At 30.5% G+C, this 14522-nt stretch overlaps 2 protein-coding genes and 4 non-coding genes across 9 annotated transcripts; 1 reads left to right on the plus strand and 5 right to left on the minus strand.

Moving 5' to 3' along the window:
- Positions 1-2170: 2170 nt before the first annotated feature.
- On the minus strand, positions 2171-2250 carry LOC113787868 (small nucleolar RNA snoR122). The gene has a single exon (XR_003474390.1). It is a non-coding gene; the product is annotated as a small nucleolar RNA snoR122 (small nucleolar RNA).
- Positions 2251-2541: 291 nt separating this feature from the next.
- Positions 2542-2628, minus strand: LOC113787846 (small nucleolar RNA R44/J54/Z268 family). The gene has a single exon (XR_003474368.1). It is a non-coding gene; the product is annotated as a small nucleolar RNA R44/J54/Z268 family (small nucleolar RNA).
- A 155-nt stretch (positions 2629-2783) lies between these two features.
- Positions 2784-2869, minus strand: LOC113787845 (small nucleolar RNA R44/J54/Z268 family). The gene has a single exon (XR_003474367.1). It is a non-coding gene; the product is annotated as a small nucleolar RNA R44/J54/Z268 family (small nucleolar RNA).
- Positions 2870-3079: 210 nt separating this feature from the next.
- LOC113787840 (small nucleolar RNA Z267) lies at positions 3080-3152 on the minus strand. Its single transcript, XR_003474362.1, has one exon. It is a non-coding gene; the product is annotated as a small nucleolar RNA Z267 (small nucleolar RNA).
- A 3512-nt stretch (positions 3153-6664) lies between these two features.
- Positions 6665-10322, minus strand: LOC101502697 (agamous-like MADS-box protein AGL65). 4 transcript variants are annotated; one of them, XM_073370737.1, is made up of 12 exons: positions 10075-10322; positions 9781-9966; positions 9607-9666; positions 9491-9512; positions 9296-9360; positions 9194-9206; positions 9023-9084; positions 8213-8309; positions 7998-8045; positions 7785-7912; positions 7165-7549; positions 6665-6976 (listed from the first exon to the last, which is right to left on the minus strand). In XM_073370737.1, exons 2-12 carry the CDS (start codon positions 9963-9965, stop codon positions 6974-6976), a joined length of 1068 nt encoding a protein of 355 aa, XP_073226838.1. In that variant the 5' UTR covers position 9966; positions 10075-10322; the 3' UTR covers positions 6665-6973. The 4 variants fall into 4 exon arrangements, with proteins under 4 accessions (XP_073226838.1, XP_027192217.2, XP_073226837.1 ...); XM_027336416.2 differs by having other exon boundaries at positions 9491-9509; positions 10075-10321; XM_073370736.1 differs by having other exon boundaries at positions 9194-9209; positions 10075-10321.
- A 1532-nt stretch (positions 10323-11854) lies between these two features.
- Positions 11855-14012, plus strand: LOC101503008 (uncharacterized). Its single transcript, XM_004508669.4, has 4 exons — positions 11855-12324; positions 12440-12478; positions 13391-13475; positions 13551-14012. The coding sequence occupies exons 1-4, from the start codon at positions 11932-11934 to the stop codon at positions 13631-13633; spliced, it is 600 nt and encodes a 199-aa protein (XP_004508726.1). The 5' UTR covers positions 11855-11931; the 3' UTR covers positions 13634-14012.
- The last annotated feature ends 510 nt before the right edge of the window (positions 14013-14522 follow it).

Raw genomic sequence — 14522 nt, forward strand, 5'->3', positions numbered from 1 at the left:
AATGGGCCACACATATTAAATATCTAATTTATATTACATCAACAAATCAAAGAATTTCTAAAAAAATATAAAAGAAAAAGCATTTTAATTCGAAGTGGAAAAACTTTAAAAAATAAATTAAAGGGTTTCATTACAAAAAAAATTTGGACTTAATTTAGATATTCACAAACAAACAAAATAGAATTAAATACTGTACATATTTTTTGTTGGAACATAAATGATGTATACTTTTAAATTAATAAAATGTCTTTTTTGTGTTTGTTTAAATAATTTTTATTTAGAGTTAATCTATGTATTTTGTTTCTTACCATTTGACTAAACTATCAGGTAAAATATTTTTACGCGGCAATACTATAAATATTAAAGTTAAAATTAAAAATAAAGGATATTATACCTTCAATGAAATAAATGAATCATGACCTAGTTATGAAAATGCAAAAGAAAATTGAAGAAATTGGACACTTTTGAATCACTACACGCTTGGAACTACTTAGAATTTTCCTGGTTATGTTAAGTGTGTCAAAGTTAAGTAGAAATTTAATTTGAAAGATTTATCTTATCGATGAAAGATTTATCTTAAAGTTTGTTATGAATCACATTGTAATTAAAATGTGTATACTACCTAGTTATGAGACTTTAATGATTTTCTATTTTTTATATTATATTATAGATCTAGTTATTGAATCACTTAAAAAAATATTTAACCAAAATCGAATATATAAAAAAAAATTCAAATTTCATTTAGCAAAATCACAAAGCTCTCGAACAAGACCAAAATGTATGCCAATGAAGATGAGAAGCAGAATTAATTAACAGTATGCCACAGTCAACTATCCTATAAATAGTCCACATATAATTAAAGGAATACACACCTTCAAAAATATTGATTTTGTTTTACAAAAACTTCAAAATATTGACAGAAATAGAATAAATGTGTTAAGAGTTCAAAAAGTCCAACATAAGTTTTAAATTACCACAATAATAAGGGCTCTAATGGATTTCATTCCCAAGCTCCCCTCTTACCGTGGAAAAACGAAACAAAAGACATGAGGATTATTAACATAAAAAATAGATGGTAGTTTTCAAAACTCTAGGACAAGCCAACGAACATCTAGTTAATAATCCAGCGAACGAAAAGGCTTATTTTTCTAGTTAATAATCCAGTGAACGAAAACACTAGGACAGGATATTGGGAGCAAAAATGAATTATTGTTATAGAATGAACATTAGACAACGAAAAAAATTGAAAACTTGAAAGGGTTTGTTTAATCATCGTTAATATTCAGAAATTTGGGAATATAACAACCAAACAAAAAAGGGAGACAAAACAGAATGCAAATCTGTAAGACAATTGGTAAAAAGATTTAGAAACACTAACAGATCAAGTTATATCCCAACAAAAATGATAAAGAGAACCATAAAAACCATGATAACATAAATCACTAGTGTCAATAAAAAAAATTAGAATGTAACTCTGTATCATGAAATAAACCAATAAAAGTATTGATACCAACTGATAAAAATATTCTCAATGAATTTTATTTTTCAAAAGGGACTACAAACATACAGTACCCTTTTTAACAGGGACTACCCTTTCCAATTTAATATTGCGCAAGCCCCGCCTAAGAGCGAGGCTCCAAACTAAAATTCAATTCGACAAATTTAGAACAGAATAAGAATCTTGAAATATATTGATCAAATGCAATACAAAATCCAAATGCCATACAACACCATGCAACTTGAACTTCAAGCTCCTTGAATTCCACATCCAATCCTAACGTATATTTGTAGAATCAATAATCTGTAGACTGAAGCTTCTTCCAACCAAGAATAAAGAGAGAAACCGGCCGCATTTGATATATTTTATCAGCAAATCCAAAAACTTTTTCTATATAGCCAAACCAACATTAACCCAGCCTTCATTAATACCACAATAGAACGCTTTTTTACATCAGTTGCTTTTGGAGCAAAGATTATCAAATGCTTCAACAAAAGCAATATTCAAATCTCCGTTCTTTATGACAATCATTAGGCTCGTAATACTGTTATTATGATAACAATCCAAATGAGAGTAGTAAAATCACAACAAAATTAAAACAAACAATGAACATGATTCTTATAAAACATGGATTTTTTATATGCATGAGAAATTATATTCACAGTATGAAATGGCCTCAGAGGTAGTGACAATTTTGAGATTATCATCAAATAAAATATCTGGTAATACGTGCAATGAGTACATCATTGGCCAACTCATTAAAAAATATCTGCATAAAACATATAACCCAGTCAAGTGAAAATACCATATTATAATTCAAATTTGGAACCACAATAACAATAAAACGTTGTTAAGAGTACCTATATATCAGTTTTAGATTACACAATACATCAAAAGTGAGGAGGAAAACGAATATAACGTAACATTCATACTCCTGATATATCAATGTGTCTACACAAAAAAACCATGTAATATTTAAAACGAGAGTGACAAACAATCTTTAAAAGACAAATCAACTATAAGTAATGGATTTAAAAATACTTTATGCATCAGAGAGATTCCCATCGACAAATCGTCATCCTCTAATTAGGAGTACTGATGTCCCTGTCTATTTTATCGTCATTTGCATATGTATAATCAAGATGAACACAAAGACCAGTTAAAGAACAAATTTTCGACGTCGCAAAGATAATAATTTGAAGTGACAAAACAATATCAATAATTAAAAAATCCCATTGTTCAAATAAATAAAAAACGATGAGAAACAAAGAGGGTATTTCGTTAAAACGCATCAGAGAGATTCCCATTAGACTAAGTCAACATTCTCCATTGGAGTGCTGATGTCCCTGTCTTTTTTTCATCATCTGCATATAACAAATTTCTTATACCAGATCCAACCTTTAATTATGTAGCTTAACAAAGAAAAAACAAGTTCAAAATGGCAGAAAAAACTAAACACTATCATTCGTGAGATTAGAATCAGGGGATTCAACTCCAGAACCGATCAATATGATAACCTAATTAAAAAGTAAAACCAGAATAAAAAAATTGAAATTCACATATGAAATAATTGAAAATAAGCATGTGCCTCAGATGAAAATTGGTTTCATAGAAATAAATCTCAAAGTATATTTAACACCATCATAGGCACACGATAGTAGAATAGTTTAAAAACACAACATGCAAACACTAATAAAGTTCAACGAACAGAAGAAAAACCAAGTGAATGAGGATTGAAAAGAACAAGGACGAAATGCGATGGGGAGATCAAAACCCTAATGAGGGGTTTCGATTGTGATGATGATATTAGGGTTTAAGATTATCAGCAATATATAGAGAGAGATCGAAGGAATTAGGGTATTCGAGAGTTGACGGCCGCGGATCGTTATTAAAAAAATTGATTTCGACCTGACCCGTAGGCAATATAAAACGGCCTATGGAAGATTCGGCCCAGTATGTCCACAATTGCTGATAAGCGGTTCTTTTTGCATCCCCCGATTTTTCTTATACGCCTCTTTTTGAAAACTAATTAGTGTTCACGAGTTTATGATGATTTCATCCAATCTAACTTATATTTCATCTAAATACGTCTAACCCCAACCATGTGGTTTGGTTCAAATAACGAGGTTAACAATTTCAGACTCTTGAATTAAAAATTTGGTCAATTCAAATAAAAACGTTATACAAAAAAAATCAATCTCTTGAAAAAATTTGTTTAAAAATAATCTATTTAATAATTTAATCATATGATTTTAATATACAGTGTTACATTCATTGACCATATGAATGTGTGACGTAACTACACCATCAAATTCAGATTAAAAGTATAGTTTTGTAAATAAGTAGGGTTTCATATATATATATATATATATATATATATTGAAGTAACTGAAATATTATTAGAATGAGGGTTAAATAGTGATATTGTTGTTTTAAAATTTGCTAGTTGACTGTTTTAAAACTTTATCCTTTATGAGAGGATGAAATGCAAATTATGAGGATGAATGTATGAAACAAAAAAACTAAAAACATATAAAGAGGACACACATAAATTTATATTGGTTCACTCAAAATGGGTTACGTCAAGTTCTTCACAAACTTGTGAGTTTTACTATAGTTCAAAATGACTTGTCCTCTGACGGAAACTTTTCTTTTATGTGTTTGTTTTTCAGCCTCATCAAGTGTACATTATATTTCTTTTCGATTTACAACTATTACCCTATTTATATGAACTTGAAATATACATATTTAGTGATTTAAAATGATAGTTTGATTATTTCTCTTTTGCAATAACTTTCTAAGAGGATGCTCTCAAGGATATAGTTAAATATTATAGAAAGTGTAAATAGAGGATGAGATAGTCTTCTTAACTTTGAATGTTTCTCTTTTGTATGAGTAGTTGTTGTATATATTGATGAAGAATTATGAAGCTTCGTCCATGAAGAAAAGTATTAAGTGACCGTTGGAGACTTTGATTAAATGTTCATGGTTATTAAACTGATTTACATAAGTGTCAATCAATTGTCCTTGTAATACATGAGTTTAGGATGATGAGTTTACAGTTCGTCCTCATATAGGAGATTTGATATTTCCATAAGTTAGGACATGACTTGTACTTTTGACTTTTTCCTTTTCCAAAAGTTGTAGTGTCTTGCATTTCTTGTCAAGTACAACACTTTTTTCGTACTATGGTACTTTTGGACATTCCCTATGTTTGAGGATGAATGGAACCAGAAGTTCATCATTTTATTGTTTATCATATGTCTTGGATCCTTTTCCTATTGAATTGTTTATCATTTTACTGTTTGTCTTCAGATACAGATTTATCTTCATTTTGTTGTTGTTGTGGATTTATCTTTTTTGTGATATTGTATATCATTTACCGTAGAGGTTAAGAGTTTATCCTCAACTTATTTATCCTCTAACTTAGAGGACATATCAGATTGTGTCAAATATACTTCTTTTGATCAATGTGATAAAGAACCTATTTTCTAACTTAGATACACTCTCAAGAGCACATATTAGATAATAAGCGTAATCATACTTTTATAAATAATGTGTTATCATTAAAACAATTGAAAGATATTTTGTCTCAACATATATGTCGACCCAATAGGTTTTTTATAAGCATGCGTATGATTCTAGGCTTTTTATTTAATGAGTTAAGTCATATGAGATTTTAAGTAGGTCATGCCACATGCCTAATCGGATGGTCTTATTTATTTCCACTCTTAACATTCACAACGGATAACTATTTTTGAGTTATTTAAGTCTCACTATTATAGATCACTCATTTATAGTGTTTCAATGATATCGCTTAATAAATACTCAATCTTTTCAACTCAACACATTTTTTTATGTTAAAATTGGATGGGACCTACATGGAAAAAATGTTTTGTAAAAAATATTTTTTTTGAGTGAATATACAAATTGATTTCTAAGATTGTAAACGTTGATAAAATTAATTTCTGAATTGATAAAATTAATTTCTGAATTGACAAAATTAGTTTTCGTATTTTCCAATACATGTAACAAGAACACTATTTCAAACAAGCACGGTAAAAGGAGCGTTGTTATTACTCATTTTTTGCAAAATAAATTGAATATTTGACTTATCCATATTGATTCAACATCAATGTGATATTCTCATGGACAAAGTTACCGATAAAATTTTTTTATCTTAAGAGATAAATTTATGAGTAATTGTAATTATGCATAAACTAATTATTCATAAATTTATTTATTAAATATTCAAATTTCATCGAGAACTTAGTTTACATTGTGATAAGATTGATATGAGATCAACATACATAAATCAAATATTTAATTAACATGTCATATCTAATAATAAAAGTTTAAATATGAACAATTTTGATTACTATTTCACAACTTCATGAATGTATTTGTTAATTTTCAAAATTCAAAGATTAATTTGATTGACGATTATAATTTGAATTATTAATTTGTCTATTTATCCTATTTATCTCTCACAAATACTAAGTCTTTTGGAGTTAGGTCTCCACATTGGGAATGGCCTTATTTTGTGAAGTGTTTTTATAATTGTTCACAAAGAATAAATGGTGGATTTCATAGTTTGATTTGCCCATCGACTGAACTAATAATCACTTTGAAAGCCAACAAGAACGTATAATATCACCATAGATGAAAAATTACTAGAACTCATAGAGATTTGCGAATTATTCTTTTGTCCATGGTGACTTCTTTTTAAATTTATGTGTTTCAGTATTATTTCAAAGTTACATATTTGACATCATGGGGATCTAGCTTAGATCCTAGAGTGTTTGTTTAGCATGCGAGAAGTATAGGGATCGTTACCCCACATATTTTGAAACGTGTTTTTAATTTTTTTGAATAGGGGAGCCTAAGGATATCAAGTTGAGTGGCAATGGAAATTCTCACTTCAATCCTAGTCCAAATCACCTATGTTTGTCGTATTTTCAATTAGTTTCCATCAAAGAACTAAAAGAATATCCTTCGAAGGAAGCAAAGTGCCTACTAAATGCATTCACAATATTTAATGTCTAGGAATGGCAGCCACAAGATCTCACATCGTTCTACCATTGAACTGAGGGAGGTTTATATTGGTTATAATTTTTTTGAAAAAAACTTAAAGGATTAGTTTTCCAAGACAATCAAACTCAAATCTTACTGTAAATTACACTTCATTTTCTACAAAAATTCAAATCTACAACTTGGATCACTAACCCAATGCAACAAATCTACCAATAAACAAGTCAATCAATGCAATAAAATATTTTGTATATGGACAAACTATATCCTACAAGTCATACAATATATACAAATAACATAGACAACTCTCTATGCGGAGTATTGTTGATTTCATAGGTGGAGAAGCAACATGATCTTGTCCTTGCAGATATAATTTGCAAGCAATGGTCACACCATTTAAGTCTGCATCCTTCTCAATTTATGAAACTGGCATGGACCAATCAGTTACTGCATAATAAAGGAAATTAAACAACTCAAATCAACCAAAAATCAAGTTGTTTATTAGATAATTAGAAACCAAAGCTAAAATAAATGATACATGGTGAATATTCATGTTCAAGTGGTCCCAACCATCTTTTAGCAATTTATGTGAAATCTATACAAGACAAGGAAACAGAAAATGAGTGTTTGCTTACCCTATGGTAACCATTCTCATTATACATGGCAATCCCACAAGAGCCAGAAGTAGAATTCCATAACTGGTGTCCATTTTCAAATAGTGCTCTAGGAAGTTCATAATTGTTATTAACTTGGTAATCTACATTATCTTGTTTACTATTCATTGTTTGGTGATGTTTTGCTTCCTCGAGATTCGGTGGAGGAGGGTATGCAAATTGCTCACAATGTTGTACATTTATGTAAGGATTTCCATTTAACTCATTCAAGGAACCACCACCTCCCTGACCCAAAGTTGTGACATGTGGAGAGCTCCCAACCTCAAGTTTGCCATTCCCAATATAACCAGAATATCCTGTGAGTGAAATGTCATTGGAGCATTCGACCTCTTTATTGCCATTATCACTGTATGTATGTTATATAATGGAATCAATAAATAGAGTGTAAGATGAAACACAAATATATAATTAAATTTAAAAATTTGTTGGTCTAATGAAACATATTAATTAGAAAGCAGACATGATAGTTTATTAAGATGTGAAACCTTTGTAGATAAAACGAGCACAACTTTTGTCAAATAGATATTATTACAAAATTTTGTATAAATTTGGTTGCAAGTTTCATACCATAGTTAACTCACCTAAATGGAAGATATTTTGGTTCACTATGTAACATCAATTGATGATTATCACCACTTAGAAGCCAAGACAAGGGTTGAGATTCTTGTAGATCAGCCATCATCAACGGTAAAGTCATTCCTTCTGGTAACTACAAAGCAATATTATCCTAGATAAGATTATCTTGAAGAAACTAACAAGATTGATAAAATGAGAGAAAGTGCAACATTATTTACTTGGTTAGCGCATTCAAGTGAAATTAGTTGTCGCTTCCCTAAATTTTCCTGCCAATGAAAACTATATATTAATATTCACCGCTTCATAAACTCTCAATAGTAAGGATCCTTTGAGGGAATGGGAGAATATTGAAATACACTCCTAATATTGAAGTGTTTATTTATCATAACTACTTAACAAATGACATAATGTCACAACTAGTCTGCAATATTACCTTTTGTAAACACAACCGGTTGATTGATTCCCTGAGTGAATCTTCCATTTGTCTAAGATGTTCTAAATTATTGATCTTCTCCATGTTATTCCAATAGCTGAAATATTTCAAATGTAAAATAAGATTACTCTACGATGACTCAATTTATGATAGTCGAGTCACACAATGATTGAGGGATTATTATAGAAGATTTCTTGTCATTTGAGAAAGTTGTGGTCTTTAAGCATCGAGAGGTACACAACCTCAAAGTTGTACAATCTATTAAAATGGTGAAACAACTTCAGAAGTTAAAGGTTCTCCCAGAAACATTTCTATGGACATTTTATTGTTATGCGTTAAAGGTTTGGGGGAGGGGGTAAAATAATATGTATAATTAGTTTTGTTTTTATCTCTACATTGTCATAATTAAAATATTTAACTGTCAAATTGATTGTAACAAGATATGGAAAATGCTTGCAAAAACATACAAACATGTATAAGATAAAAATATATTAGTTTTAGCATTGTCTTGTAAGTCTGAGAAATGTCAAATGGTGTCATCTGAAACAATTTTGACCACATGTGAATGAGAATCGTAGTTTAAATAAATATATAATAAGAAAAAAAATGAATATCCAAAATCCAAATGAACAAGAAATAAGAATACATATGCATGTCATATGATGGTATATAAAAAAATTAACAATTGAAAAACACATACAAAATTGGAAAGGCAAAGGCCCAATGAATAATAGTTCAACAAGAGAGCAATAAAATAACACAAAAAAAGAAAAAGAAATACTTTAACAACCAAAAGCTCCAAAGTTGCACCTCAGTCTCTGTTGTATTTCTGCGAGCTGAAATTGTAAAACTCTCATTTGATGAGTTAACTCCTGCACATGGCAATTCAACTCATAATGTTTTGGTTGTTTAACTATGTCTATCAACTTAATATTTTTGGAGTAATTATAAACTAAGATGATGTTTGTGAGTAAACTGTACCTCTATTGTTTGACTGCTGCAAGATTAAAAGGAGAAAAAGTCAGAATCTTCAAAAACACTTACAAAGGAGACATTGGCAATATGATAATCACGATCACTTACCTTGAACCCAAGAAATCTTGTATTTTTACATCATGATCCAATTTCCTGAAAGTTTTTTTCAGTGCCTATATTTTAAAACAACACCAAATTTATAATCATAAACAGAAAATGGAGGAGACTACATCAAATATGCACTTGATGAAGCAAAATTAATATATGGAAAAGGCATATAAGAGAAGAGCATAGTAATCTTACTTCGAGACTTTCCATTTTTCTGCTAAATTAGAATCCCCCCCCAAAAAAAAAGATTAGCTCATTCATCGTGAATAAACGAAGAAAAAAGAAAAAAGAAATGGATAAAATTAGGTAACCTTTTGGCCCTTTCTTGTGGACTAAGTTGGGCAAATTTTGCAATAATCTCCTCCATATTGCTGAAAATAAACCCAAGGTGCAAAATTGTCATAATATTAGTGTGAGTAATATTTTACAATTAGCCAATATTTTGTGATAGAAAGACAAAGATAATAATGATTCATCATCATTACCCGCGCTCTCCTTGTAACAAGGTAGGCTTTCCCGTTGGAGAAAACATGAGAAGGAGAATATCAATATCACATAATATTGATAATTCCTTTGCTTTCTTTAAGATTCCACTTTTCCGCTTCGAATAAGTCACATGGCGGTTGCTTGTGCTCTCCAATTTCTTTATCTTTAGTTTAACTCTACCCATCCTAAAAATTTAAAAATCATCATGAACAGATATTTTTAGTCCAATATTTTAATTAGAGACGATTGAACAAAAAAGGGAAATTCAAATTGCAGTGAAGTAGAAAACGAACCTTGTTGAGATAATGAAGAGCAATGTAATGTATAGTGTAGAAAAGAATTAATTGAGAGAAGTTATGAAGCAATGTTGATTTGGTTGAGGGAAAAGACGGAAAGTTGAAACAGAGAGGAAAAGAGAAAAGAGATATGTAAGAGGAAATAAATTGTTGTAGGACGATGGGTATAGCTGTGATTTCGGTGGATAAAGTTTGGGGAACCAACCAAGCTAAATATTTGAAAATGGACGGTGAGATTTCTCTAAAATATCAATTGTAATATGGAAGCGTAAACAACAAACAAACAAACACCTTATCTACCAACAAACACAATCCAGGTAGTGTTTTAGCTTTTGCATGCCACGTTTTGTTCTATACCCTCGTGGCCTTGTCCAAAACGCGACACCTTTTTGCTTTCCGAAACAGATTCACGTGGTCTCACCTTTGTTTCATTCTTTCTTTTTTTGACTTTTGTGCATTGAAAAAACTTCATTATTGTCATTTTTATAAACAAGATGCTTGTGAGTGACAGTAACCATATTTTAAATTATTTATAGGAATAGAAATTACATATTAGTAAGACTTTGAAAAATGACATTAAAATCAACTGAAGGGTAACCTTAGACACCAGTTAAAAATGATATGAATATTGTATCCCAAAATAAACTACGATTTCTAATAACGGCTACATAAAGGCTCAAGACTGGAAATGTGAAATATCTTATCTTACATTAAATGCTCTAGAATTGTTTATATGAACATAACTACCCATTAAGGAGATTCAGGTGATTTAATTTCATTTTTTGTTGGCGGGCCATTATATATGTATGTAAGAATGATAATAACTCATGACGATGCTAGAGCATAGGAGTTTACAGGTTAAAAAAGTTCTTGCAAATAATTATATTTTTTAAGGATTCGGAGTTTTGAGAGCTGAAAGACCAGATTGCAGATAGATATTGAGCAAAGGCTCTAAAGTCATGCCATATAACTTGCAGAACTCCTGTTTGAATTGGTCTACTAGATAATCCCATTACTTAGCTTCAAATAAGACATGTAAATTATGCAAAAGAAAATTGCAAATATTTCAGTGTTGAAATAGTAGCGAACAAAGATAGACGACGCAATATGAAGCAGAAAGTCTACCAAAGAAGAAGAGTTTCAAAATGCTCTGTCCGACCAATGTCATATTGAATGTTGATAGACTTCATTGTAATTTATTTAATAAATATAAAAAAATTAATATATACTACAAAATTATTTAAGATATATTTAATTATTTTTTAATTAAAATAACCAAAATTATTATTTTTAAAGAAAGATTAAAATTATAATTAAATTAAATTATTCTTTTGGATCTGTTTGCTAAAAAATATCTATCTATTCGAATATTGATTTTTTTTTTAATAAAGTGATTATTTTATGAAAAAAGACAAACACTTCATAAGTGTCAGTTTGTTATATATTTTAAAAAATAATTTTGATACAATGTAAAAATTATTAAAAAAAAAATTATTTTGTGTTAGCGTGTCACAGTAAAACTCAATTTTAAAAAAATCAGTCATAAATAATAACTTATTTGGAGATATTTAAGATATTTTTTAGATTATTTTATGATTTACCAAATTGATAAAAATATTTAAAATAATTAATTTTTTGATTTCAAAATTTTAAAAATAATAATGAGAAAAATTAAATTATTTTAAGAATTTAAGGATTATAATTAATTTCCAGTATAATTGTTTTACATCAGTTAAATTATTTTAAAAAGAAAGATTTTTTAAAGGGACAGTAAGTATAATCTATTAAAAAACATAAAACATAAAGATATTTGGTCTCTAATAAAAGGATAAGTGGAGGAAGCGCCCGCGGCAAATGAGTGGTGGTTATTCTGCCGCTGCTGGCAGTGGCAGACAAGAAAGGAGGAGACGAAGAAACTCAACCTCACCGTTGAAGGATCGTACCAAAACCACTTCATCCAACTTGTCGTCTTCTTCTTCATCCAAACTAAGCTCATCATCCTCTGCCACTCTCCTCGACGATGACCCAACCGTTCTCCTCTTTGACGAATACCCTAACCCTAACCCTAACCCCCGAAGCTTCCCACACAGTGTTAAACAGAAATGCTGGGAAAAAGCTGAGAAGGTCAAAGGACGAGACCCCGATCGATGGCGCAGAGACCCCCTCGGTAACCTTATGTTTCGTAAACTCGTAGGTTGCCCTGGTTGTCTCTGTCATGACTACGATCACATTCTCCCTTACTCCAAGGTTTTTCCTTTTTTTCCACCTTCAAGCAAATTATCAACACATACACATTTCTTGCATTCTTTATATTGGTTTCCTTTTTTTACTTTATTCGTTTGGGTGTCTTTATGAAATTCAGGGGGGCAAAAGCACGCTGGAAAACTGTCAAGTGTTACAGGTGAGGTTTCCCAGTTTCTCTATGTTTCTATTTGAGGAAAAAGAACACGGAAGGGGGTGTATAGTGTAATATGTTGTATTGTATAATGTGCTATTGCTGAGTGCCTTTTTAAAAAAAAAAAAAATCAACATGTGATTCTTTAAATCCAAATATACTCCAACTAAACCTTATCTTGCTAAGGCTGCTATACTATAAAGATACTGGATAATATGAAATTAGAAATAATTTTTTGCAAAGTATGGAAAATGCTGGCACTCGTTAAGAATCAAAATGCAGATATGTTGAGGTTGTATTAGTAACGATGACATATTATTAAGCTGGTTCCCCTAAAAGTGAAACCTTTGATATTGGACACAAGCTGTTGAGCTTATGGAGTTAGGTATAGAGAGAGCAAAAGGAATGCTATGATCAATAGCATATATTGATATTGATGTGAATGATATGTCAGATATTAATACAAAAGACAAAGTACCAATCCTTATTTATACTTATACTAGATTCTTCTTAATCCTTACCAAATAAGAAAATATGGAAGCTAATTCTAAAAGATAATTATATGCTCTTCTAACAAGCATGTGTATAACTCTAATCATTGGACATCTCTTTGTTTCTTTCATTACACTATTCTGTGGCTTTCAAACTTTTTAGGGATGAGTTTTCCGTTCATTAATACTAATGTCATTAGATGCTGACATGATTTCCTTCTTCTATTTGAGTTTTTCATGTCTGCTTTCATGTAGTTATGTTTTGCTACTAAAGTTCACTCCTAGTTCCAGCGTGGTTTAGATGCAAGTGACAATATTATGTTTACCAGCTCTAGCTAATTTTCTAACCATAAGTAATGCCATTTAATCTGCTGTATTTGATTTTCTATGCATTCATTTGATAAAAGTTCTATACATAATTTTCCAGGCAACAGTCAATCGATCAAAGGGTAATCGAACAGATATCTCCAAAGCTGATCTTATCCAGAAGAGTTCTTATTGCAGAGTTTCAGGTACGACTATAATTACCATATTAACTATCTGCAGTAATTGGAATCTTACTGATGGGAATACTGGATGAATTACAGATCGTGATATGGACCTTCTGGAATTGTCTGCCTTTGGCAATGTTCGGCGTGGGCCCGATACCGGAGGATGTAGAATTCAATGAAGTGAACGGACATTTATACATATTAATTTGTTGTGTGTTGATTCCCATATGTGGTTTGAATGATAACAATTTTTGGAGCTCCATCTATGTAACCACAAAGAAAGCGATGGCATTGTCATCTCTTAAGTTGACGTATTCAAGTGTAGCTATGGTTATTCTCTCTCTCTCTCTCTCTCTCTCTCTCTCTAGAACAACAAGGTCGAGTTTGGGTACTTTTCTTTCTTCATAGTTCACCCACTCTACTATATTAACTGGGTGTGTTACAGGATCAATTTATCGTGGGAGTAGGTATTTTTCAAACTTTCTTTGTTTAATAATTTTGGTATGAATATTTATTCCATCATGTTAGTATATTGAATGGTTGGATTTGTTTGATTAACTGATGTTATTAACGGAGTAATATTAGACGTTTATCCCTTCATTAAGTTAATTCCCACCTACCACCACCTCCGAAATACACACACACTCTTCATGCATCATGTGAGAGGCCTTCAACCATACATATTCAAGATCATTTTACTTGAATTCAATTTTGACTCTTTTTCATGAGAGCATATTCTCACTTGATTGATAGTTGCTACTCTCTATCCATATATCTATTGTGAGTGTGCACACTCGCATAGCAATGTTTTGAAAACAACCTTCTGTAGCTTGTCCATGGGAAGTTGTTGTTGTTACAATTTGCTTCCGTTGCTACGATAAAACAGGGGAATGAAAAGCCAACACAAAATGATGGTTGTGTTGTCTTGGGGATTGTTGAAGCTTGCTTCTTTTTGGTCATCAGTACAATTTACACTTTAATAGAATGGATTGTGAGATGGTAACAAATGAAGAAAAAAAAAAAAAAAGTAAAATGCAATAAATTTTAGCATTAGATGTAATGAGATTA

This window comes from Cicer arietinum, chromosome 7 (assembly GCF_000331145.2).
Source record: "Cicer arietinum cultivar CDC Frontier isolate Library 1 chromosome 7, Cicar.CDCFrontier_v2.0, whole genome shotgun sequence".
NCBI lineage: Eukaryota > Viridiplantae > Streptophyta > Magnoliopsida > Fabales > Fabaceae > Cicer > Cicer arietinum.

Excerpts from the sequence above, each read along its gene's own strand:
- LOC101502697 (XM_073370736.1), bottom strand. The coding sequence starts at position 9,965 with ATGGGTAGAGTTAAACTAAAGATAAAGAAATTGGAGAGCACAAGCAAC. Across the intron at positions 9,513-9,606 it reads CCACAAGAAAGGGCCAAAAG|CAGAAAAATGGAAAGTCTCG; the intron begins GTTACCTAATTT and ends ATTCTAATTTAG. Across the intron at positions 9,361-9,490 it reads GAAAAATGGAAAGTCTCGAA|GCACTGAAAAAAACTTTCAG; the intron begins GTAAGATTACTA and ends TTTAAAATATAG.
- LOC101503008 (XM_004508669.4), top strand. The coding sequence starts at position 11,932 with ATGAGTGGTGGTTATTCTGCCGCTGCTGGCAGTGGCAGACAAGAAAGG. Across the intron at positions 12,325-12,439 it reads ACATTCTCCCTTACTCCAAG|GGGGGCAAAAGCACGCTGGA; the intron begins GTTTTTCCTTTT and ends TATGAAATTCAG. Across the intron at positions 12,479-13,390 it reads AAAACTGTCAAGTGTTACAG|GCAACAGTCAATCGATCAAA; the intron begins GTGAGGTTTCCC and ends ATAATTTTCCAG.